General features: G+C 37.7%; 1 protein-coding gene across 4 annotated transcripts in view; it reads right to left on the bottom strand.

Moving 5' to 3' along the window:
• Positions 1–1,839: 1,839 nt before the first annotated feature.
• Positions 1,840–25,602, bottom strand: part of xrcc4 (X-ray repair complementing defective repair in Chinese hamster cells 4) — a 62,239-nt gene continuing 38,476 nt past the window's right edge. For all 4 annotated transcript variants that reach the window (XM_036595799.1, XM_036595800.1, XM_036595802.1 and 1 more), the window contains one exon: positions 1,840–2,151. In XM_036595799.1, coding sequence (XP_036451692.1) covers positions 2,061–2,151 — 91 coding nt within the window. In that variant the 3' untranslated portion in view covers positions 1,840–2,060. The remainder of the gene's footprint in view (positions 2,152–25,602) is intronic.

The following is a 25,602-nucleotide window of genomic DNA, read 5'->3' as shown; positions in this document are numbered from 1 at the left end:
TACCGAGCAAGCTGAATGAAACAAGGTGGCCTACAACAGATGTCACCTTGCTACATAACATGTTCTCTCGTACTTCTATTATGCGTATAACTGAGTGGGTAAATTGAACTGAAAACAGTCCACATTTAGAATTTTCATGTGATTTGTGAAGTTGCTGTTTTCTTAATCATCAGACTTTGAGGGAACACCAACATTCGAGCTAAAGGCATGAAAAAAACAATCATATACAATACAAGCAGCTTCTGGGTTTGTTCATAGACCAGTTTGTGCAGCGTATGTTTTAACCTTCTGCATAGTTATGTTCCTGTATCATCAGGGGCGTTTTTTTTGCACTAGGTAAAGGTAGGCAGCTGCCTAGGGCCCCCATGAGCTAAGGACCCCATGAAGGTTATACTGCACATGTTGATGTGTTAGACATGTGATAGACACACACACAAACATTATATATATACATACATACATATATATATGTAATACACGATATATATATACGATAATGATAATTATAGCGATATAATTTTTCCTCAATAGAGCGATAAGAAATGTTCGATAAATTTTAGATATAATACACCATTCTCACACTTGCACGTTCTAGTGACAACCGTAGAGTTTTCTATCGCAAGGAAAGCGACACTACTCTGCTTTCGCCTCGACCAAGTGTGAGTGACAAGATAAATGGCGTAACTATACTATCCCAGAGTGAACTCACCTCTTTCCGTACATCCTAGTTAACAAGCTTTAGCAGCGTTAAATCACGTCTGCTCTTCACAATGACAGCGCAGTTAAAAGCACTCAGTCATATTTTAGTATTAGTGCATGCCCAAGCAACGAAAGTGAAAGAAAGAAGTGGATTTATGGTAGTTACAGCCCTGATTTAAACAAAAGTAAACTGGGGATACTGTGTGGCATTGGAGAGCAGGAGAGCGCTATCTTTCTAGGCTAGCTGTTTTTAGCAGCTGGCTAACTTGAAGCAGTGCTCCGTCACTCGCACAACACGGCGAATTGATGATCTGTAGATCAAACAAGACAAAAAAAAAGCGCTGAACCCACTGAAACAAGAACCCACTTATTTCTTTCACTTTCGTTGCTTGGGAATGCACTAATACTAAAATATGACTGAGTGCTGTTAACTGCGCTGTCATTGTGAAGAGCAGACGGGGAATATATAACTCCACGTTTAGCTGTTGCTAAAGTATATTTGGCAACTTTTACTAGTCGCCTCCCAATCGTGTCGAAAAAGTGCGCCATCTCGTGGCGAAAGCAGAGTAGTGTCACTTTCCTTGCAATAGAAAACGCCACGGCTGTCATTAGAACGTGCAAGTTTGAGAATGGTGTATTATATCTAAAATTTATCGAACATTTCTTATCGCTCTATTGAGGAAAAGTTATATTGCGATAATTATCGTTATTGTTTTATTGCCCAGCCCTACTGGCCAGGGTATATTTTTTCCCCGCCCTGCGTATCATGACTCTGCAAAAACACTGATCCTGATAAGTGGACGTGATCAGCTTCAGCAATCTGACACATTACACTACTATACACTCTTAAAAAGATGATTCCTCAAGGGTCCTTTAATAAAGAAAATGGTGCTATATTGAACCATGAACAAAGGGTTCTCTGCATTGTGCGTCATATTGACGGAGAATGTGCTGAAGATGGTTTTATATAGAACCTTTCTGAAAAGGGTTCTAAATAGCACCAAAAGGGTTCTTCTGTTGTTACAATGTCAAGCTTGTTACAATAGCAGAACCATCTTCTTTTCTAAAGAACCGCTGAAAACGGATCTTTTTTAAATGTATACACTAATTACAGCTGAATTCAGTAAACACAGAACGCAGTCAGTCACTGATGCAGCTCTTTATTTAGTTTTCACATCGCGCATACAAGGGCTAAAATGTCAGTTAGGCTATTTATCACCATCACTGTCATCTTTTCATTTAATAAGCTATATATTTTTAAACCACAATTTATTTGTCCACAATTTATTTATAAAGATTAAAAATGAGTTTAAAAATGTGTTTTTTCTTGTTTTTATTTGTGTTAGATCTCTGGAAGGCAGTCAGATGTTATCAAACAGGTCGTCAGGATCAGGACTATCTTGGACTGGAGCTTTCTGCACTTCTGCTTTGGCTTCTTCAGGCAACTCATTCCTGTAATTACACAGTCAGTGAACACTATCAAAATAGCAGCAATATTACACATATGACAACTTGCAATGAGAATCATGTGTGGAAATGTGTAATCAACCAAATCAAAAGGTAAATTCTGACAAGCTACTTCAGGTGATAATAATACATCCCATTTGGGTAAATGCTTACTCTTCTGCTCAAAATCAGATATTGTCACATGTATACTGTAACAGTTTGGTATGTTTATTTTTTGGTCAAATGGTTGATTAGTTCACTCTAGTGGTTTCAGTCTGCATTGTAACCAACCTCCATTCGGATGGAAAGCATTACACACATACAACTTTACTTATGCATGTATTTGAGTAGTAATAATAAAATAAGGGAATGGATGATATAAGACTAGTAAAAAGTTTCAAACATATGTTCGAAAAAACAAATTAAGAATGTTAAATGACAGTAAGAATTAATCAGTGAGTGATAATACTGGATATTAATGCAAAAATTATTTTCATTAGAAGGTGAGATATTTGCAGTACTTGCCTCTAGCATCTAAATTGGACTTTAAGCTGCATATAGGTTACTTCTGCAGTGCTCTTGACAGAACATTTGAGGTCTTCTTTAAAGTAATAAATTAGGAAATGGGGGAAAATAAAGATGATTTATGGCCCTGCTTTCCTATTAAGTTCAGAAAGTGTTGAGGATCAGGTAGCCTTTTAAGCAAAGCCTTGTTCAATGGAATGCTAGAATACATATGGAAACAGACAGCCCAATGCTTTGGAGGAACAGACATGAAAAAAGGGACAGGAGTGACAGGAAGGTAGTTTTACTGCTGCATGTTAATGGGTTAACACACATCATGGTCATTGGTTAACAAGGGGCTGCACTCATTCTTTTGTTACTCAGCTAGGGAAGACAGTCAGTAAGAGTTGTGCAGATTTTAAATATCTATCAATTAGTTACCAGCTAATGATTCTCTAAAAACAGCACTTTGTAAGTGCATGCTTCCTCTGCATGTGTCTGCTTATATCAAATCTAAATATGACAGATTGCTCCAACAAGCTCAGTGATTGGTTCAAAAAGTTAAGAACACAACAGCATGGCTACATACACCAAACCTCAGCAGTGTTCCAGATGTGAGCTTGGGAAACCATGTTTGGTAAAAGCTAATGTAAACTGGACAAAATAATCACTGGAGACTGCATAAATACCAGAGAGAACCAACCATTAACTAGTAGATATCAAATGCACAACAGTTTGCAGAATGCATCTTGATTTGGCTAAAGTCAACTGTATACAGCATGTTACTGCCTTACAGGCAAGTGATTACTTGCTGAAACAGTATATGGTCTCCTAGCTGAATTGCTGTAAATTAAATTTAATTCTGAAAAGAGTAAATAATATGCCATTGTTAATCACTGACAAAAAATGCATTTGTCAAAATTTGCATTAAATTTTATGTTTTTCAATAGTGAAATTCTTTGATATGCTACAGGGAAATGAAAAAAAAAAATCCAAATTCTCAAGTGATACATCTAAAAGAAATTTAAATGTTCAAACATAAATAGTTCAATTAAAAAACATTAACAGGCATAAATTATTTCAGAAGTCTGAAATTTTTCTGACCCATGACTAGCTGAGGGAGCTGCTGTATGCATTTCCCCCACTGCCTCTCATTCCAGCTCTCCTAGACAGAGTTCAGAGAGAAAAACATGAGGTACTCTTGGTAGTGCCACGATGGCTGAGATGACTGATTTCTTCTGCTTCTATCTTTATTACCGGGTATTCTGTGGGAGTTCCCTGTGCTTAGGAACTTTCTTTACCAGCTGGTGGGTCAGGAAAGGCATCCATGACCAGAGTTCCTCCAGCTATAGCTGTGGACCTTAGGGCCACCTCGGATCTAGCTAAAAGCTAGAGCTTCTTTAACCCGTGCCTTATGTAAGTGGCAGTTGTTCATGGACAGGTGTTCAAAGAACCAGACAGACCTACATTCATGCTCTGTGGAGACAGCGCTTTCATTCCCACAGAAGCTACTGGAGAAAGAAATTTCTCCCTGAACTTTGAAAGGCTATGTTGCTGCTCTCTCTAGCCGTCGGGCTCAGAGCGATGGCCCATCTCCAGGCTCCAACAAGCTGATTGTGGCCTTCTTGAAAGGGGCACAGAGACTATGCCCGCCTTGCTCAACCTACCCGCCACCCTGGGAGCTCCCCATGGTGCTGGACTACATATGCAGTGCTCCATTCCCTTGGCGCAAACTACTGTGAAGTGACTAACTTAAAATGGAACTTTTGCTCACAGTGGCTACAGTGAAGCACATATGCGAGCTACACACATTACTGGTCAGCCCCCTGTGTCCAGACAATGTGAATGTGATAATGAGACCAAACCCGGCTTTCCTGCTGAAAGTTCTCAGTGCTGGTAACTAGGAGCGGGGGGAAACATCGTTCTAAGATGCATCGCAATGTGGATGTGGACAATGCTTAATTGATTCACAAAAGTCAAAAATCGATTTTCTAAATTTTAATTGATAACGGAAATGTTGAGGGAACTCAAAAGGCGGAACTTGGAAGTGCAGAAGTGCAGCGCCCAGACAGTCTGTGGCATGCACACTACATAAAAAAGCTAGTGCAGGGGTCGCAACCCAAATGTTAATAAAAGTCATTTTGTCCTTTCAACAAAAATCAAACCCCCTTGAGAGCCACAACATTTTGAGTCCATTTTACCATCTTGACTGTAATTATTAATCAGGTTAGAGTTGCTGGCAACAAGCAAGCAATGTCAAAGCTTTCATCCAACTCGAAAAAGGCGAAGTGAATTACAAACTCTATCGCAACTTTTATTGCCAAGGATATTGCATTCGTACTCAGTCGTTGAGAACCAGGGCTTTAACGCTATGTTGCACACTTTGGAGCCGAGATACAGCGTCTCGCCTCGAAAATATTTTACTGATGCAGTGAACCAAACACTCTACAACAACACCAACAATGAAGTTACGAAAACACTGAAGAAAACGGGTAGGATAGCTGTAACGTGCTGTGTGGACATCCGCTGCCACAGGATCTTATGTCACTCAGTGCATTTTATCACAGATGAGTGGCAGCTAGCGTCTCACGTGCTCCAAACAAGAGCAGTGAAAGAGAGCCTTCCAGTTCACTTCTGTTTGTTTCATTAATAAAAGATTCATTATGGACTATTACAAATACTTTGCTTTAAAAGTACCAAGTTGTCACACAGTGAGAAAAAAAGAAATGCTGTATAGAAAAAAAGATGCATCAAGATGCAACAATAATCGTTTCATCATCGTATCGCAGCCCTCTGAATCGAATCACCACCCCTACTGGTAACCAATTCATCAGCCTGGTGGTGTACACCGACCAGTCAGACAGACACTTGTTAATATGCTTTTTGGAAGCTAAATGTGCTTAGTATGCTTATAGAGATGCCTTATGTGCTGGTAAGTTTAGTTATCTCTCTAGTCCTAATAATAGACCAAATACTTACTCCTGCCATCTATTTTCAACTGTATTTATTTGTTGTATTTATGTGCATTTTGCACAGCATCCCAACTTTTTTGGAAATGGGGTGGGGGTGTGTGTGTGTATATATATATATATATATATATATATATATATATATATATATATATATATATATATATATATATATATGCACGCACACACACACACACACACACACACACACACACCCCATTGGTACAGCACATAACTAACTCTACAAGGCTAACTAACTGTAGACCTTGTAACTAAACCTGTAGAATCCAGAAAAGGTAATTGCTAAACATTTACTATTTCATGAGCTCTTCATGCTTTAATGTTTTTTTATGAAAATCAGTACATCTTAGGCAGACCACTCACTCCATCTGAATAGTACATGCACATACACTCTAAATACTATAGTAAACACCTGGCTTGGTCAAGAGGTTTTCCTGCCAAGTTTGCATCTGGAAGTTATTGCAAAGACACTGTATCTAAGGCAACTAAACTCTGCTGTCCTGTAAGTATGGTCTTGATAATGAACTGTGTGAGCCACTTCTTTCAAAACATAGATTGGGGCAGCACAGGGTTGTAAGAGACTACTGCAGAATGAGTTTTGAAACAAAACAGATTTTATTCATATTTAGACTAAGTAAGAAAGAAGCAAGAAAAAGGATGGTGATTGTCTGCAGGTCTGCAAGGGGGAAAAAGGCCAATGATACACTTAAATCATGGCCCACAGCATGACAAAAACCTCTGGATTTAATTAAGAGAAAACAAGGCCATGTCTGTGAAGTAGGGAGAGGGTGGTCAGATGTAGCACACTGGGGGCTGTAAGGTACACTATAAAACTGTCCGACTATAAGACTATTATTGCAGAGGTGGTCCTACATTTATATACAGTTAGGCCCAGAAATATTTGGACAGTGACACAAATTTTGGCATTTTAACTGTTTACCAAAACATATTTAAGATACAGTTGTATAAATCAACATGGGCTTAAAGTGCAGACTCTCAGCTTTAATTTGAGGGTATTCACATCCTAATTGGAGGAAGGTTTAGGAATTACAGCTCTTTAATAGGTAGCTGCCTCTTTTTCAAGGGACCAAAGGTAATTGGACAATTATCTCAAAAGCTATTTCATGTGCTGCATGGGCTATTCCCTCGATAATCCATCATCAATTAAGCAGGTAAAAGGTCTGGAGTTGATTCCAGGTGTGGCATTTGCATTTGGAAGCTGTTGCTGTGAACCCACAATATGCGGTCAAAGGAGCTCTCAATGGAAGTGAAACAGACCATCATTAGGCTGAAAAAAAAAGAAATCCATCAGAGAGATGGCAGAAATGTTAGGAGTGGCCAAATCAACAGTTTGGTACATTCAGGGGAAAAAAAGAGCGCACTGGTGAGCTCGGGAACTCAAAAAGGCCTGGACGTCCACGGAAGACAACAGTGCTGGATGAGCACAGAATCCTTTCCATGGTGAAGAAAAACCCCTTCACAACATCCACCCAAGTGAAGAACACTCTCCAGGAAGTAGGTGTATCAGTATCTAAGTCTACCATAAAGAGAAGACTTCATGAGAGCAAATACAGAGGGTTCACCATAAGGTGCAAACCATTAATCAGCCTCAAAAATAGAAGGGCCAGATTAGACTTTGCCAAAAAACATCTAAAGAAGCCAGCCCAGTTCTGGAACAGCATTCTTTGGACAGATGAAACTAAGATCAACCTGTACCAGAATGATGGGAAGAAGAAAGTATGGAGAAGGCTTGGAACGTCTCATGATCCAAAGCACACCACATCCTCTGTAAAACATGGTGGAGGCAGTGTGATGGCATGGGCATGCATGGCTTCCAATGGCACTGGGTCACTAGTGTTTATTGATGATGTTACAGAAGACAGAAGCAGCCGGATGAATTCTGAACTGTACAGGAATATACTTTCTGCTCAGATTCAACCAAATGCAGCAAGGTTCATTGGACGTCGCTTCACAGTACAGATGGACAATGACCCAAAACATACTGCGAAAGCAACCCAGGAGTTTTTTAAGGCAAAGAAGTGGAATATTCTGCAATGGCCAAGTCAATCACTAGATCTCAACCCGATCGAGCGTGCATTTCACTTGCTTAAGACAAAACTTACGGCAGAAAGACCCACAAACAAGCAACAACTGAAGACTGCAGTAAAGGCCTGGCAAAGCATCACAAAGGAGGAAAACCAGCGTTTGGTGATGTCCATGGGTTCCAGACTTCAGGCAGTCATTGCCTGCAAGGGATTCTCAACAAAGTATTAAAAATGAACATTTTATTTATGGTAAAGTTAATTTGTCCAATTACTTTTGAGCCCCTGAAATGAGGAGCCTTTGTAGAAAAATGGTTGTAATTTCCTTATATTTATATATATATATATATATATATATATAGGGCCCTGTGTGAAAAAGTGATTGCTTGCCCTGTGGTTTATCACATCTTTGAAAATCTGAGTTCAACTTCCCTAGCCACACCCAGGCCTGATTACTGCCACACCTGTTCTCAATCAAGAAATCACTTAAATAGGACTTGCCAAAGTGAAGTAGACCAAAAGATCCTCAAAAGCTAGACATTATGCTGTGATCCAAAGAAATTCAAGAACAAATGAGAAACAAAGTAACTGAGATCTATCAGTCTGGAAAAGGTTATACAGCCTTTTCTAAAGCTTTGGGACTCCAGTGAACCACAGAGAGAGCCATTATCCACAAATGGCGAAAACATGGAACAGTGGTGAACCTTCCCAGGAGTGGCTGTCTGACCAAAATGACCCCGAAAGTGCAGCGACGACTCATCCAAGAGGTCACAAAAGACACAACAACATCCAAAGAACTGCAGGCCTCACTTGCCTTACCATTTCAGAAAAGGAACATCATACCAACAGTAAAATATGGTGGTGGTAGTGTGATAGTCTGGGGCTATTTTGCTGCTTCAGGACCTGGAAGACTTGCTGTGGTAAATGGAACCATAAATTCTGCTGTCTACCAAAAAATCCTGAAGGAGAATGTCCGGCCATCTGTTTGTGATCTCAAGCTGAAGCGCACTTGGGTTCTGCAACAGGACAATGATCCAAAACACACCAGGAAGTCCACCTCTGAATGGCTTAAGAAAAAAAAAAAATTAAGACTTTGGAGTGGCCTAGTCAAAGTCCTGACCTGAATCCGATTGAGATGCTGTGGCATGACCTTAAAAAGGCGGTTCATGCTCGGAAACCCTCCAATGTGGTTGAATTAAAACAATTCTGCAAAAATAAGTGGGCCAAAATTCCTCCACTGTGCTGTAAAAGACTCATTGCCAGTTATCACAAATGCTTGATTGCAGTTGTTGCTGCTAAGGGTGGCCCAACCAGTTATTAGGTTTAGGGGGCAATCACTTTTTCACACAGGGCCCTGTAGGTTTGGATTTCTTTTTCCCTTAATAATAAAGACCTTCATTTATAAAGCATTTAAGTGTGACAAACACGCAAAAGAATAAGAAATCGGGAAGGGCCAAACACTTTTTCACACCACTGTGTGTGTGTGTGTGTGTGTGTGTGTGTGTGGGTATATATATATATATATATTAGGGAGAGGGTGGAGCATGAGCACAAACCACAAAATTAGAAAAGATGGGCAATTTTGACTTAGTAAGGAGTCAGCAAATATTTAATAAAAAAAATGGGTGGGTAGCTTTTTTTTTTTTCTTCTTCTGTGCTTCTGTTTTGGGTAGAGGGGGTTAGATTCCACCTAATCATTACTTATTCTGATTTTCCTATCTGGTGTGCATCATGTCACTATTACTATTATTACGCAAGTACTTTTGCTTTTATGCTAGTAAATAAACCAATTGTCATTTATGGTTCAGTTTTGTTCTAGTGTTATCACAATAGACATACAGTATTCTGTGAATACTTTAAATCAGTATTTCTTAATCTTGCTCCTGGGGATGCAAAGAACAGCAACATTTCCTGTCTCAACACACCTTATCTAACTCATTCAATAATTTTTCAGCCCTTTATGAGCTGGATCAGGTGAGTTGGGGGCAGTGACTAGTTGAAATAGCTGAAGCTATGGGTCCTTAGGATTAGAATTAAGAAGCGCTGCTTTATATTTTTGTCCTACCTCGAAATCAATCTTAAATCGACCTTGACACATCAGTTCTCTAAATGGTCAGCAGCAAAGTGACAGAGAAGCACAAATGCCAAATTATTATCTTAAAACACAAATATCAAATTAACTTGACCAAAACCCTGCAATTAAAACAAACAAAAGCAACTTCTATAAAGTGTCATGAAACACACACTTAAACAACACAGTACTGTAGCCAAGAATGGCTGAGTCTTGTCTGTAGTCAGGTTTTGCCAATCCCATGAGGCAGCTGCAAGCAGACTGCAAGTTCTCTCACTCTTTCAAAAAAGAAAGAAAACTGTAGTTTTTCTCCATCCCTCCTCTTTCTTTCCCTCCTTACTCACTCACTGTCTCATCTTAAAATGCGCCCTTCTAAAGCGCAATGTCTGTTCTTTTTCTGTGAACTTCTCATTACTTTCACTAACCCTGTTTAGAGCTTTTTCTCTGTGTCCTAGAGGAGAGATACTTCTATGAAATTGGAACACAAACTAGACATTAACATGAAAGGATGCTGAGTCACTGGCTAACGTAACATTTCACTTTGTTTTGAGGAATTTTAAATGTATGACTCTGAAATGGATCAGACGTGAGAGTCCAAGCTGAACTTGCCACTTTGCAAAAAAACTAATTCTATGAATAAAGTGATTCTTCTCCGGATTATTGGAAAAAAGAATGCTTTGAATACGGGCTTTTATTAGAGCAGATGTGTATGGCACAGTGTCCCGCCATCTGGGTGTGACTGTCAGTCAAGCTCATTGACCCACAGATCCTTGTACTGTGTCTGTAAAAGGCCTGTATTATGGCTCTTCGTGCCTCACATAACCAGACAAGAGCTACTGCCATCATTCTTCTTTTAACAGACCAGTTACTATTAGCTGTGGTAATGTCCTTACATTAATTGTCTGACAAGAACACAAGTTTTAATTGTATGGCTTAACAGAATAGAAGAGGAAGCAGTTACGTAGACACTGAAGGCGTTGCTGAGTTCTAAAAAACTTTTTTTTTTTTTTGTTCTAAAAAAGTTTATTAATCCAGGGGTGCTGTCAGACTTTCAAAAGTGGTGGGCCAACAACTGTTGTTTACAAAAAAAGGCAGAAAAATACAACTTGGCCACTGAATGATTAAAACTGAAATATATATATAATACATAATCCAATAATACATTATATTATAATAATATAGCTGCAAGTGGCAATCTGCAGATGTACAAAGTGTAAGCCTCTGGTCGTATAAGACATGCAGCAGATGGTTGACCTTTAAGAAAGACCTCCATTTCCTATGATTAAGATCCCTAAAAGATATATACCCTATGCTTTATATAGATCCGTCCATTACCCCGATGGGGAATCAAGGTGAGCCACAAGCTGCTCACTGCAGCACTGTTATTTCAGAAGAATTGTATTGAGAATTAAGGAATCAAGTGCCATTTATAGCAGATTGTTCTCAACTTTTATTTATTGTCATTATTAAGAAAAAGAACAGGAGTTTTCTTTTAGCATATACCCTCAGCTTGTGATTCTGTACATATGTTTCAAATTAATTTACAAATCAGACACTTAAGATTTAAAACCCATTCAGTCAAAATGTCAGGTCGCAGCAATTAATTCTAATCTTGCAGCCACAGTATGCTTATAAGCCATGTTTTAAATAATTATTTACCTTCAGACCCCGCAGACAGTTTTAAGGTCAGGTTTGAGGAAAGTAAATGAAAACTTGTGGAGGAGTTATAAAGGACAAATTTGAACCTTTTTAACAAAAAACAAAAACTGATTAATTTTCATAGACTTGTATTTGCGCTATTATTAGACTCGGTGGAAGGCATGACTTGGACTAATTTGTTCTTACACTAGATAAATACAGTAAGAAGTATGACTGCTTCTATGTTTTGAAGTACACCATTTCCAATTATTGTTGAAGCTCCCTCTAGTGACTGGATAAAATAATGCAGTATAAATAATGCCTGACTTCCTGTGTAATTTAGGAACATACAGATATTTGCAAAGTTTTAAGTCTTTATGTATGTTAGTACCCCTTTTTCCTTACTTTAATCATAGAGAGATATAATGATATTCAGAGCGTCACTGACGGATTTGTAAACACTTTGGTCAGAATAAGTCAGGCCAGACTGATTAATTCATATCTTGTAGCCATTTAGTGCATAAAAGGCAAGATTTTTAAAATAACAACTGACCTTGAGACTTCACTGGTTGTTTCAAATTCAAGCTTGAGAGGATGCAATAAAAATCCAGTGAGTAGTATAGAAAAAGCACTTTCAGTCTTTGATGATTTGCCGGAAAACAATAGTTTTTATAAAGACTTGTATTAGCAATAGCAATGGCTCATTGGTAAGAATGCACTGATACCATATTTTTCAGACTGAGTACAAGTACGAGTACACATTTTAAGTACTTGCCGTCACCAAATCCGATACCATACCTGAGTAAGCTATGCAGAATTAAGTAGTTCTTAGTGTAAATGAGTGCAATTTATCTTAACAGTTAAATCAGCTTCTATCAGCTGTCTGTCTGAACCTATCAAATTAGATATGGGCTTACAGTATACTTTTTGTTCTACTCTAGATAATATCGCTTTATTAGAAAGTAAGAGTAAGGCAGAAAAACTTACTGCAGCACGCTCAACTTTTCTCTCCTCTCTGATTAAAAATAATAAAAATAATCCTAGATAAGTAACCTACTGAACCCCAGATGCCATTAGCCTACAGCAGCGATAATTTTATGAATTTCTCAAATCATAAAATTAAAACAATCGGGCAAAAATTCAAAACACACAGTTAACCTCTATAAACCTGCTGCCCTACAAAGCTAGTCCATATCTTGTGTACAGTATAACTACTGAGGCTGGAATCTTTTACCTTACTTCAACAAATAGCAAGTTAAAATTATTTCCACCTCAAAAGCTTACTTGCATATTAGATCCTATTCCTACAACTTTACTCAAAGAATTTTTGCCAGAAATAACCAAGCCTCTTCTGTCAATAATAAATTTATCTCAATCAAAATTACAGATCCATCTCATGAAAAGTTAAAATCTGGATTTAGGCCTCATCACAGTAGAGACAGTGTTTATGATCTCTTATTATTCTCTGACCAAGCAAACGTATCTTTGCTGGTTCTGCTTGATCTTAGTGCGGCATTTGATACAACAGACCACTCCATCTTACTAGACAGGCTATAAAACCTTGTAGGAGTAACAGGAATAGCTCTTTTCTGGTTCAGATGTTACCTGACTGATTGCTATCAGTTTGTGAATGTGAAAGGCAAATCCTTTGCTCGTGTTCTACAAGGCTCCGTTTTAGTTATTCGCATTGTATTTGCTACCACTGGGTATCATTTTCAGTAAATACGGCATCAACTTCCACCGCTACGCTGATGACACACAATTGTATGCACTGACCAAACCAGATGCTAAACTTCAATTTAATAAGATCAAGGACTGTGTAGAGGACATAAAAGACTTGATGTTGAGTAACTTCCTCCTACTCAAACAAAACAGAGGTTCTTCTACTTGGTTCAAATGCTGCTAGAAACAAACTGTCTAATAAATGGTTAAACTTAATAGTTTCTCAGTTGCATCAGGTACATCTATTAAAAAAAAAAACAAAAAAAAACCTTGGTGTCACAATCAATCCTGATCTGTCCTTCAATGCACACACAACCAATATTACTAGAATAGCTTTTCTACATCTTCGCAATATTGCCAAATTAAGAAATGCACTGTTTCTACAGGATGCAGAAAAGCTAGTTCATGCATTTATTACCTCAAGGCTGGATTACTCTAATGCCTTGTTGTCTGGATGTTCCAGCAAAAGCCTTCAGAATGCTGCAGCCATGGTCCTTGCAAAAAACTACAAAGTATGACCATATCAGCCCAGTTTTCAAACCTACACTGGTTGCCAGTTAAATTCCGCATTGAGTACAAAATTATTTTACTGACATATAAAGCTCTGAACAGCCTGGCCCCTGAGTACCTGAGTGAACTTATCTTTTATTATGAACCATCATGCCTATTTACATCACAAGCTGCTGGTTTACTATTATTATCTAGAATTAATAAAGTTACATCAGGGGTAGAGCCTTTTCATACAAAGTCCCCCAGCTTTAAAATAATCTTCCAGTCAGTGTTCAGGACTCGGACACAGCCTCAGTCTTTAAGTCTAGGCTAAAAACCCACTTGTTTAGTAAAGTCTAAAAGGTGCAGACCTGGTGGTTCATGGACATTATGTATTATGGTATTATGGTAAACTACTCTCGCACGTTTACTCAAGTTTATTGATGATGGAGTGGAGAAGCTCTGACATCTTGGAGCCCTCATGTCTCTGTTCCCTTCCAGCTCTCTTTTTTAGTTAGGCTGTAATAGCTAGTCCTGCTGGAGTCTCTGCTGACCTTTTAACATTGTATAATGTAATCTCTCTTAACAGAACTAACTGTCTGTGTGTTTCTTTGCTAAACACCTGCCCATCCTGTGCGGTCTGATGTCTACATGCCACTGACCCTCCTGATGATACTGCTACATGCACAGACTCAAACTATTTAATCATGGCCATTGCTTCACCTGCTCTTCCCCTTTTCTGTATTTTTAATATTATATACAAAAACCTTATTTGTTGTACATATTGCTCTTGCGTTACTGTTTTGCTCTCTGGTGTCGACCAGAGGAGGAAGGGTTTCCCTTTTGAGTCTTGGTTTCTGTCAAGGTTGCTTCCTCTTGCTCTTACTGAGTTTTTCCTTGCCACTGTTGCTACTGGCTTGCTCATGGGGGTTTGGACGCCTTTATAACTGCTTTATAAATCAAGTTTAACTTGACTGACAAAATGAAGGATTTAAATATTCTTCATCTTCTAGATGATGTATATTTATATTTTGGTAAAGTGGATTGATGTTTAGTCACATCATGACATTTGAGTTTTATGTTAACAAGCAGAAATCTGATTATTGCTAGACTCATGCAGACCTGGAGTTTTCCATTATCTGATTACTCAATCGATTATTAAATGCATGTAAACACACTCAATGTTAAGTCAAAACTAAATCAACACATCAACATTACCCCAAGCTGAGAGGGCTTTCTGTTGATGTAAAGCACCACACAACAATCAAACTGCTTTACACATAAATTCTTCCAAGAACAGGTAAAAAACAAATTTGAAGAACATGCGTAGGATTTCACATGTGAAACAAATGGTATACATGGTGTTATCCCTGGACAGAGATACAGCCATATTTTTCACTGAATAGCAGTCTGTTAAACCCTAGAAGTGGCAAGGTCCAGTCCAGTAACTGCAGACCCCTACGAGTGAGACCAAGTCCAATACAAACTCTTTCCCTCTCCAACACCTAATTTGTGTGTGTATACATGCAAGTGTACACAAAATCTGGTGCAATGGCACCATTCTGTAATGAGACACATTACAGAAAGCCATAGATGGGTTTCCTGTTTACAAACATTACCGGGTGCCTGCGCAGCCAGGGGGCTAAACCGCTTTGGTAAGTTAGTCAAGTCAAATCAAAGTTTATTTATATAGTGCTTTTTACTATAGCCATTGTTGCAAAACAGCTTTACAGCAAAATCTGGGTCCAAGCCACTATGAGCAAGCCAATGGCAACAGCGGAAAGGAAAAACTCTCTAAGAGCAAGCGGAAGAAACCCTGCGAAATATCAAGACTCAGAAAGGGAACCCATCCTCCTCTGGTTGACACCAGACAGCAAACAATAAAAAAAAGAGCACTATGAACAGAGGAAAGGTTTTACCATTAGTATAAAATATTAAAATACAAACAAGGGGGGGAAAGCAGGTGAAGCAATGGCTATGATTAAACAGTTCGGGTCTGTGCAGCACCAGCATCATCAGGAGGGTCAGTTCATGCAGGTGAGGTCTGCACAGCATTGTACCTGAAGCTCCATGGTGTACAAACTGGTCCAGGAGACAGGCAAGCAGTGCGCACTCAATCAAGGCAAATAATTCAACAGCATTAGACCGCACAGAATGGGCAGGTGTTCAGCTCAGCAAAGAACACACAGAGAGTTAGCTCTGTTAAGACAGACTGATTAAAATATACAGTGTCAACAGAGTGCAACAGAGAACCCGGCAGGTTTAGCTATTACAGACTAACTGAAAGGGAGAGCCAGAGGGTAACAGAGACATGAGTGCTCCCTGAGATGTCAGCAGCCCTCCATTCCACAGTCAACAAACTTAAATGAAAAACTTCATATGAAAAGGCTCTACCCCTGATGTAACTTCATTAATTCTAGATAATAATAGTAAGCCAGCAGCTTGTGATCTATGTAGGTGTGATGGTTTGTAATAAGAGAGAAATTCACTCAAATGGCAAAAAAAGTGGCAAAGCCATTTTGAGTTTTCTATGTCAGTAAAAGTATTCTATACTCAATGCGGAATTTAACTGGCAACCAGTGTAGGCTTGATAAAACTGGGCTGATATGGTCAAGCTTTCCAGTTCTTGTAAGGACTCTGGCTGCAACATTCTGGACTAACTGAAGCTTGTTAAGGCTTTTTTTTTGCTGGAACATCCAGACAGCAGGGCATCCAGCCTTGAGGTAATAAATGCATATACTAGCTTTTCGGCATTCTGTAGTTCTGTAATTTGGCAATATTACAAAGATTGAGGAAAGCTACTTTAGTAATATATGTTATGTGTGCATTGAAGGACAGATCAGGATCTATCGTAACACCAAGGTTTTGTAGATGTACCTGATGCAACTGAGAAACAATTATGTTTATGAGTTAAATTAGACAGTTTGTTTCTAGCAGCTTTTGGACCAAGAAGAACATGTGTTTTTTATACTGTTTTTTTTATAGTCTTTTACACAGTCCTCAACCTTATTAAATTTTATCATCTGATTAAGTTTATCATCTGATTTGGTCAGTACATACAATTGCGTGTCATCAGCGTAGTGTTAATGGTATCCAGTGGTAGCATATATAATGTGAATAATAAAGGTCCTAAAACAGAACCCTGTGGAACACCATACTTTACTTTTGTATGAACAAGCCATCTACATTCACAAACTGAAAGCGATCAGTCAAGACCTGAACCAAGAAAGAGCTATTCCTGTTACTTGTACAAGGTTTTTTAGTCTATCTAGTAAGAGTAGAGTGGTCTTTTGTATCAAATGCTGCACCAAGATCAAGCAGAGCCAGCAAAGATACATTTCCTTGGTTAGAGAATAATAAGAGATAGCTCGCATGGATCAAGGGATCAAGTTTTTGGAATTTAGCCAAGGCTAAGAGAGGAGTTTATTATATTCAGAATAGGCTTGGTTATTTCTAGCAAAATTTCTTTGAGGAAACTTGTAGGAATAGGACCTAATATGCAAGCATGAAGAGGAAAAAATTTTAACTAGCTCAGTTTGTTGAAGGTTCCAATGATTCCAGCCTCTCGGCAGTAGTTACAATGTAATTAAGATTAACAACATTTTCACCATTGCAAGTGTATATGGCCCAAATACGGATAACCCTACATTCTTCCATGACTTCTTCACACAGGTTTTCAACATATCTTATTCCTCAGTAATAATAGGTGGTGATTTTAATACAGTTCTAGACTCATCCTTGGACAGATCTGCCCATATTTACATCACGTTGTTGGAACTCCACTGAAACGATAAAACAGTTCATGCACGATTTTGGTCTTGCCGATGGACGGCGACTAAAACATCCTAATACCAAAGAATTCACCTTCCATTCTTCAGCACATAATTCTTTCCATTTTCTAATTAGCAACTCTTTGATGTCAAACATCTCACATACATAAATTCAGCCTATCACAATCACTGACCATGCCCCCATCTCAAACATATGGAATGGGAACCAACGACTCAAAACAACCTTTACATGGCGCTTTAACACATCATTACTCAACAATCAGGAATTCAGTAACTACATCAAAAGAGAGTGGGCGTCCTTTCTAGAAATAAATGATTCTCCAGAAATCTCGTCATCACTGTTATGGGAGACGGGCAAAGCAGTATTAAAAGCAAAAATAATATTACATGCTACTTACAAGAAAAGAAAGAAACAGAGAATGAAGTAAATCTAGAATCAAAAATTAAAGAATTGGAGAACATGATCATCAACTACCCATCTGAAGACAAACAAAATTTGTTAAGAGAACTTAAAGATGAGCTTAATGAAATGACAAATAAGAAAACCAAGTTCCTGATACAAAGACATGAAAACATTGAATACACCAGCAGATCAGGAAAGTACTTGGCAAATCTCATTAAGCAAAATAAAGAAAAAAAAACAATAATTCCAGTTATAAAAACTCGTCAGGAGAAACTGTACATTCACCTGAAGAAATTAACAATACTTTTTCCGAGTTTTTTTTTGAAAAGGTATATTCAACAGATCAAGAACCTAAATTAGAAGACATTAATAAATTCCTGAACAACATCAATCTACCAAAATTAACCGACAAACAAAAACAAACACTCGACGAACCAATATCGCAAGAAGAATTCTATAATACCCTAAATCACATGCCTAACAACAAAGCTCCCAGCCCAGATGGATTCCCTGCTGAGTTTTATAAACATTTCTGGCCAACCCTAGCCCCACTTTTTCACAGAATGATATCAGAAACTAAACAAAACATGATATTACCAGCTAACATGAATACTGCAACCATCACCCTTCACCTTAAACCAAACAAAGACCCTTTTTTACCGTCTTGCTATAGACCACTATCACTCATGAATTCAGAGTAGTGCTGGCTAGTGCTAAGTAAAGCACTAGCCAGCAGAATTGAGACAGAAATCCATGATTTAATACATCTCGATCAAACAGGCTTCATCAAAGGCCGTCATTCAACTACCAATATGCGCAGAATGTTAAATCTAATTGACTACACCTCTCACCAAAAAATACCAACAGCAATTATAACACTGGATGCCTAAAAAGCTTTTGATAGAGTAAACTGGAAATTCCTATTTATCACACTACATAAGATGGGATTTGGAGAATTATTTATTAAATGGATCCAGATATTATACACCTCACCCAAAGCCACAGTCAACACTAACGGGGTTATATCACAACCTATCACACTGCACCAAGGTACTAGACAAGGATGCTCACTCTTTCCATTCCTCTTCTCCATCTTTATCGAACCACTATCAACCACAATACGTCAAAACATAAATATAAAAGGAATACAAACATCTAACATGGAACACAAAATTAGCCTGTATGCTGATGATATCTTGTTTTTTTTTACAAAACCCAATCACATCAATAACTATTATTAAAACTACTGAAACTTAAAAAAAAAATCTCAGAATATTCCATCAACTGGTCAAAATCCACAATTCTTCTACTAAATATGAATAAGCTTAATGATAAAATTAAAACACTACCCATCCCTGAAGGCACTAATTACATCACATATCTGGGTATTAACATTTCCCCAAACTGTCAGTTGTTTAAACTTAACTTTAATCCATTAACCAAAACAATAACCAATGACCTTCAACGCTGGACAATCCTTCCCCTCTCCCTTCTCGGTAGAAAAGCTGCAATCAAAATGACAATATTACCTAAAATAAACTATTTATTTTCAATGATCCCCATTCAATCCCCACCTGTTTGGTTCAAATCTTTGGACACTACAATAACCAAATTTTTTTTGGAAAAATAAACCACCCAGAATTGAACTCTCCGCATTACAAAACTCAAAGTCTCACGGCGGCCTAGAAGCCCCAAACTTCTTCCACTATTTCCTTGCAAATCAGCTCCAATACATACTAAAATGGAAAAACTCCAACATAACAGACAGATCATGGATCGATATAGAACAGGCATTATGCAAAGACATCCAAATATCCGATTTACCATTTATCAGTCAGTCAATTAAAAAACACCCATGTTTTAACAATATAACAGTGGCAACAACTCTGACAGCTTGGTGGTCACTTCACAAGATAACAAATTCAGTCCTCACACCAACTATCTACACTCCCATCTGGTATAACCCGGACTTTATCATCAATAAAAAAAAACATTAAATTTCTCCACCTGGATGGAAAAAGGCATCACACATCTTAAACATGTTTATCACAACGATACCTTTATGTCACTCCCACAACTAATCCAGAAATATGGCATCAGGAGCACTCAGTTTTTTACAATGCCAACAACTAAGATCAGTAATACGTCCTAAAATCAACTCAAAAACACTAGACTTACCAATTCCAATCTCAGAATTTATTAACATCACCACTACTAAAAAACTACTATCCAAAATATATCAAATAATAACTAAATCAAACCTCACAATTACTGCACCACTCAGACAATGGGAGGAAGACTTATCATTAGCTCCTGATGCAGATTTCTGGACATGCAATAATAATCACCACATGATCAAGAGCACCAACCTACAACTTATTCAGCATAAAATCATCCACAGAGTGCACTACACCACACACAAAATGTTTAAAATGGCATTCACAAACACAGCAATCTGCACACAATGCACCCAAAACACAAATGACAGCTATATCCATGCCATGTGGCACTGCACACCCGTTCATCAGTTTTGGCAAGAAATCATCATCTTCCTATCCCACGCCTTTGTCAGCCACATCCAACCATCACCATCACTCTGCCTGCTAGGAGACATATCAACAACCAATATGACAAAAGAAAATAATAGAATGCTTCTCATAGCGCTAACCATCGCCAAGAAAACCATACTCATGAACTGGAAAACAAAACATAACATTAGCATTAACTACTGGAAAAACCAATTAATGGATTATATATCAATGGAAAAACTCTCAGAATCCATCAATATCAAAAACAATAACCCAGAGCCAGCCTGGACACTTCTGATAAAAGCCCTGCAAAGCCATATAGTAACCTCCAAAACTACTAGTCACAAGATTTAACCCCCCAGAGCCATCCCACAAACTAGAAACCCCACCATACGATCATACATTGGAATACATACATACACACACGCATGCACACAACGCTAGCAAAGGGCAATGCTATTAATTGAGCCAAACTACTAGAAATATGATGTACCTACAAGTGTTTATTTTTTTTCCTCTTTCTTTTCTTTTCTCCTTTTCTTCCTTTTTTGCTCTCTGATTTGTATCACTTGTTTCCCTTCCCCCCACTTATGACTGTACCTTCATGCATATGTAATATTTTATAATATTACAAAATAAATAACAAAGTCCTAATAGTCCTCTGAAGAGGGGGGTGGTTGGCAGGAACAACATCAATGTAGATTTTGCGCTGCTTGTACATTCTTACTGACTCAATAGTAAAATGTCATTTCAGAGTTGGATCTGTTTGTCTTTCATTTGTATGTTAATATAGCATTATGTAAAACGTTAACTAACCATAGTCGACTATCAGTATCGGCTAGTCATCAGGTCTCTATGAACGTCGCACTAAGTTTGCTATTCACTAAATGTTTAACTAATAAGAGCTATCCAAATCACAAAAATCTCAGTTCATAGCAGCTATAGCTAAAATACAGTCAACTGACAACTGTATAGACATTTAATTAACACTTCAGTAACATTAAACCTGATCCTTTCAGTGAAGAAAAGAAAAAGTTCAATGTAACTGAATATTTCTGAATGGACCTAGTAAACCTGATAGCAAGTGAGGCTACTTTACTGTTTGCTGTGTTCATAAAATGAATAAATTCAGCGCAATACATATGAAATACAACATGTTCTTGTGTTATTACACTTAATATAATGTGTGATTATTTTCTTGATAGTAAGTGGTAAATTTTAACATCAAAGCATATGAGCAAGTTAAAACAGGAACAAATGCAACTGGTTCGCCAAGTAGCCTACAGGTTGCTGTGAATGTTTCAGTTAGTAGAAAACTGATGAATAATAAACTGTGATAAAGTGTCTTGCGAGAACAAAACTTGTAGACCTTTTTATTCAAAACTGTGAAAAAAATATATATTTAACACTTTTTCCAGGGGCAGGAGAAAACATACAGCATTCGTTCTCCATTTAAAAACTTTCGGAAAATCGAGCTTCAGGTATGACGTTATTTCTGGTCAGGGAGCATAGTGAACAGTCAAGGCTGACTCATTTTTATGGTAAATTGTGAGAACAAAAGTTCAAGTGCATTGGAACAATTTTGACAATGATTCCCTAAACAGTACTCTGACTACTAAAGTAGGGAGCTCTTTGAGACACCCAGTTTTGTTGTAATGTGAATAGATCCTTCTGCCAATCAACAGAACATTTGGGGGAAACTTTGATAGTCAGTATGACAAAATATGTGCATGACTTTAGTTAACAAGGAAAAAAATCCTACTATCAACAGTCATGAGATAACAACGCTTGACTTATAATAGTCATCTAAGAAAAATGATTTTAATAAACACAAATGGACATTTGGTGTAGCTTATAACACCTGGCCTGCCTCAAATGAAGAATTTATTACTCATTTAGTTCATTCATTGTTTTATTTATGTGCTTTGTAATATGGAATTGTGGTAGTCTGTATCAAATGAAATCAAATTATCTTCAAATGTTTGAATAACTATGTTTGCTTAGGACTGCACTTGTGTCTGAAATCAGAGAAACACCACACTCTTTCTCAGGACCTAAATCCCTGATGCAGCAATGGATATGAGGCACTATCCTATTGCTCAACAAATCTGATCCATCTGGGGGATTTTAATGCACAAATAAACAGTGGGAAAAATCACAAAAGAGTTGCACATATTTTCCCATTAATAAATAAAGCAAAAAGGAGTGGGAGACATCCACTTCTTGTAGAAAAGTGCTGGCAAATGAATAGAAGTTAAAAATACTTGATTTGCACACAGTGGAAAAAAGCTGTGGGAAAATCATTGTGTCTGCTTGACTGGATAAAGGGGCACAAAACAGACAACCGACAATTCTACAACTGGGAATACGACTAGTGTTCACAATTCAAAAGTCTACTGTCTCAGAGATTTATAGGTTTTCTGTAAGCTGTTAGAGAAATGTCTTGCTGATACCAGTGCACTGCAGTCCTCAAGACATATTTCACAGAATTCAAGTCAAACTTTGTTAACACAAATACTGGCAATCCAACCATGAACAAGCCTTCATTAGCAACTTTTCCATCCAAAGGATTTTTTATGAAAAATATTTTAATGCTTCAAAAAACCTGTCAATGTAGGCTATGGAAACAGAAATATTTTAAGATTGCGAATGACATTTTTCCATTCAACTTTCTCTGACAAATGTTGGTCAACACCTGAAATGTTGCAACACTTTCTGAGGAAAATAACGCTTTTACATATACATTTAGTGTTGTGAGATATACACAAAAACAAACCCAGCATGTTTAGGAATACTACCAGGTTAAGATGCATCACAGGCTTATCATGCAGCCTTATCAAGGCCAGAAGAACAACATATATTCTAAACAATAATTTGCCTATAAAGTGACGATAATGATTCACATCAAAAACTATAATTCCAGCAACAAACACAACCAAAAAATTCCTTTTGCCTTAACTTCAGATGATTATAGAAGATTTAAAAAATATCTAGAAATAATCCTTCAGATTAATGTATTCTTTGATGTTAGCAATCTGTGCCGCAACTTTATTTTGCATTATTTGTTTTATTTTCCTTGCTTAGTTTTACTACTGCTGCTTAATAATTTAGTTGTTTGTCTAGGCTAGGGCTTTATACACATAGCATGTACACATGTCTGGTGTTTGTTGCATTTTTATTTTGTAGCACTTTGGGTATTGGAAAGGCGCATTACAAATAAAATTATTATTATTATTGCCTAATAACTAGAGAAATTCTTCCCAAATTCTTGCAGCTGTCAGCAAAATATATGCACAGAGTAGAAAATTCAGTCTCTGTGGCTATCCTAGGTTCTAGAAAGGGATGAAAAAAACGAGATGTTGATCACCTAGTCTTAGCCTCAGACACTCCACCCACACTTACATGGAGCATCTGATATCTACTCAACGCTTAGTTGGCCACAACTATCAGGATTTTGAGAGTTTCTTTCTGATTGGCTATCCACATGTCCATGTGTATGCACTTCCATGCACAGGGGTTTATCAGGCTGACGGGATACACTCTCAGCAACTACCTGCTGAGGAGACATCTATTTGCCTGTCTACCAATCAGGACAAGAAGGCACATCTACTTGCTTGTCAATAACGAGTTCACAACATGTACCAATAAGCCATAACTTGTTTAGTCCTTCAGAAAAATGCCAATATATTTAGCTAATTTAATTAAAACAATGAAAAACAATGCATTGCAATAGTCCAGGCAGGAATTAGAAGAAGCAAGAATGATAAGCTTTAAGTCCGTTAGAGCAGCAACATGCTTGAAAATTTCAACCTCAAGAGAGCAGTGAAACAGAAACTTTTTGTCATGGCATGATTAGTGTGGACTCTTCCAATTCTCATTTGTTGATGGATAAAACCTGATTACCAGTGAGCCGATGATGCTGAAAAAACAATGACCACTGCACAACAAAAGGTTAAGAGTGGGTTAACATTTATAAATTCCAATGTAGCTTAATATAATTTATATTTGTGTTACATTAAACTGGAATAGGCCTTTATCTGCTGTTCAGAAAACTGAAAATGACAATGCTACAAAAATTCCACATTTTAGAAACTGTGCGGGCAAAAAACCTATTGCTATTTTGCGTAAATTAAATGAAGTCAACTTTATTTATATAGTGCTTTATACACAACCGAGTTGATCCAGCGCTGTACAGAGAAAACTGTGAATAGAGATAAGCAAAGCACACTCAGACTCTCCACAAACCACTCACCACATTCAAAAACACACATATGGCATACAACCAGCTTGAAGTGTTTAAAGTGTCTGATCACTGTACATATGGTACATATGATGTACATATGGTCAGTTGGCATTTTGGCATAAGATGAACTAATAGACTGGTAGACCTACATAGGAATGGAATGACCAACCGTCGCCCCTCCATGTGGGCCTTAAACTTACTAAAGGTGAAAATTTTATATGTACATATACACCAGTATATACTGTACCATGTGTGTACCACACATTATTCATTTTTTATTCATACTCTGCAATGAAAACATAATTTAATTAATTGGTCAAACAACAGCCTACAAATTAAACAAACACACACATTTTCTTTTTTTTTCTTGTACAAGTTATCTTTTCCTACAGTTGCTATGTTACCACACTGAAACAATTGCTGTTGGCTGTCTCACCATGCTGCCTAGAGCATGATTGTTTAATCTAACTGTCATCCAAGAAACTAGTCAATGACAGCTGTGCATACCTTATCATTGGTCAATTTTGAAAAGACAATCTGTTAGAGTGGGTGTGCTGCTGCTACTCAATCGGTCCACTAGCAATGGTTGTTATCTGGATTATTACCTGGATAATTTTAGATCTGCCTGTCAGATTCTTATTTTAAGCGAATTTGAATTGTAGAGTCAGACTAGACCTGTTTGACAATGCTAGATAAGAAAACTTTTTCCCATTTTTTACTGTAACAACCTAATGTAACGTTATGTTGTGTTCATGCCCTCAATGAATGTAGCCCAGTCTAAAAGTGAAGCTCGCTGGACAACAGTGGCTAGCTATTTCCATTCCCTCAACCAGTGACTCAACTCAACCAGTCACCATATTTCTTATCTGTGTGGCATGAGCAACACAACTGCTGGTCTCTCTCTCCACATTGGAAATTAGCATGAAATCAAACAAATATAATTTTCATCACTTTCAGCAAGCTTAGTCTATTCGGATTTTCTGGTATATTCAGCTTTTATTTAGCTGTCATCTGTTGAGTCAATTTTACAATTGAG

Source organism: Colossoma macropomum, unplaced genomic scaffold, assembly GCF_904425465.1.
Source record: "Colossoma macropomum unplaced genomic scaffold, Colossoma_macropomum, whole genome shotgun sequence".
Classification (NCBI taxonomy): domain Eukaryota; kingdom Metazoa; phylum Chordata; class Actinopteri; order Characiformes; family Serrasalmidae; genus Colossoma; species Colossoma macropomum.
The sequence above is the reverse complement of the archived record's forward strand: the minus strand, read 5'-3'. Positions and strand labels throughout refer to the sequence as shown.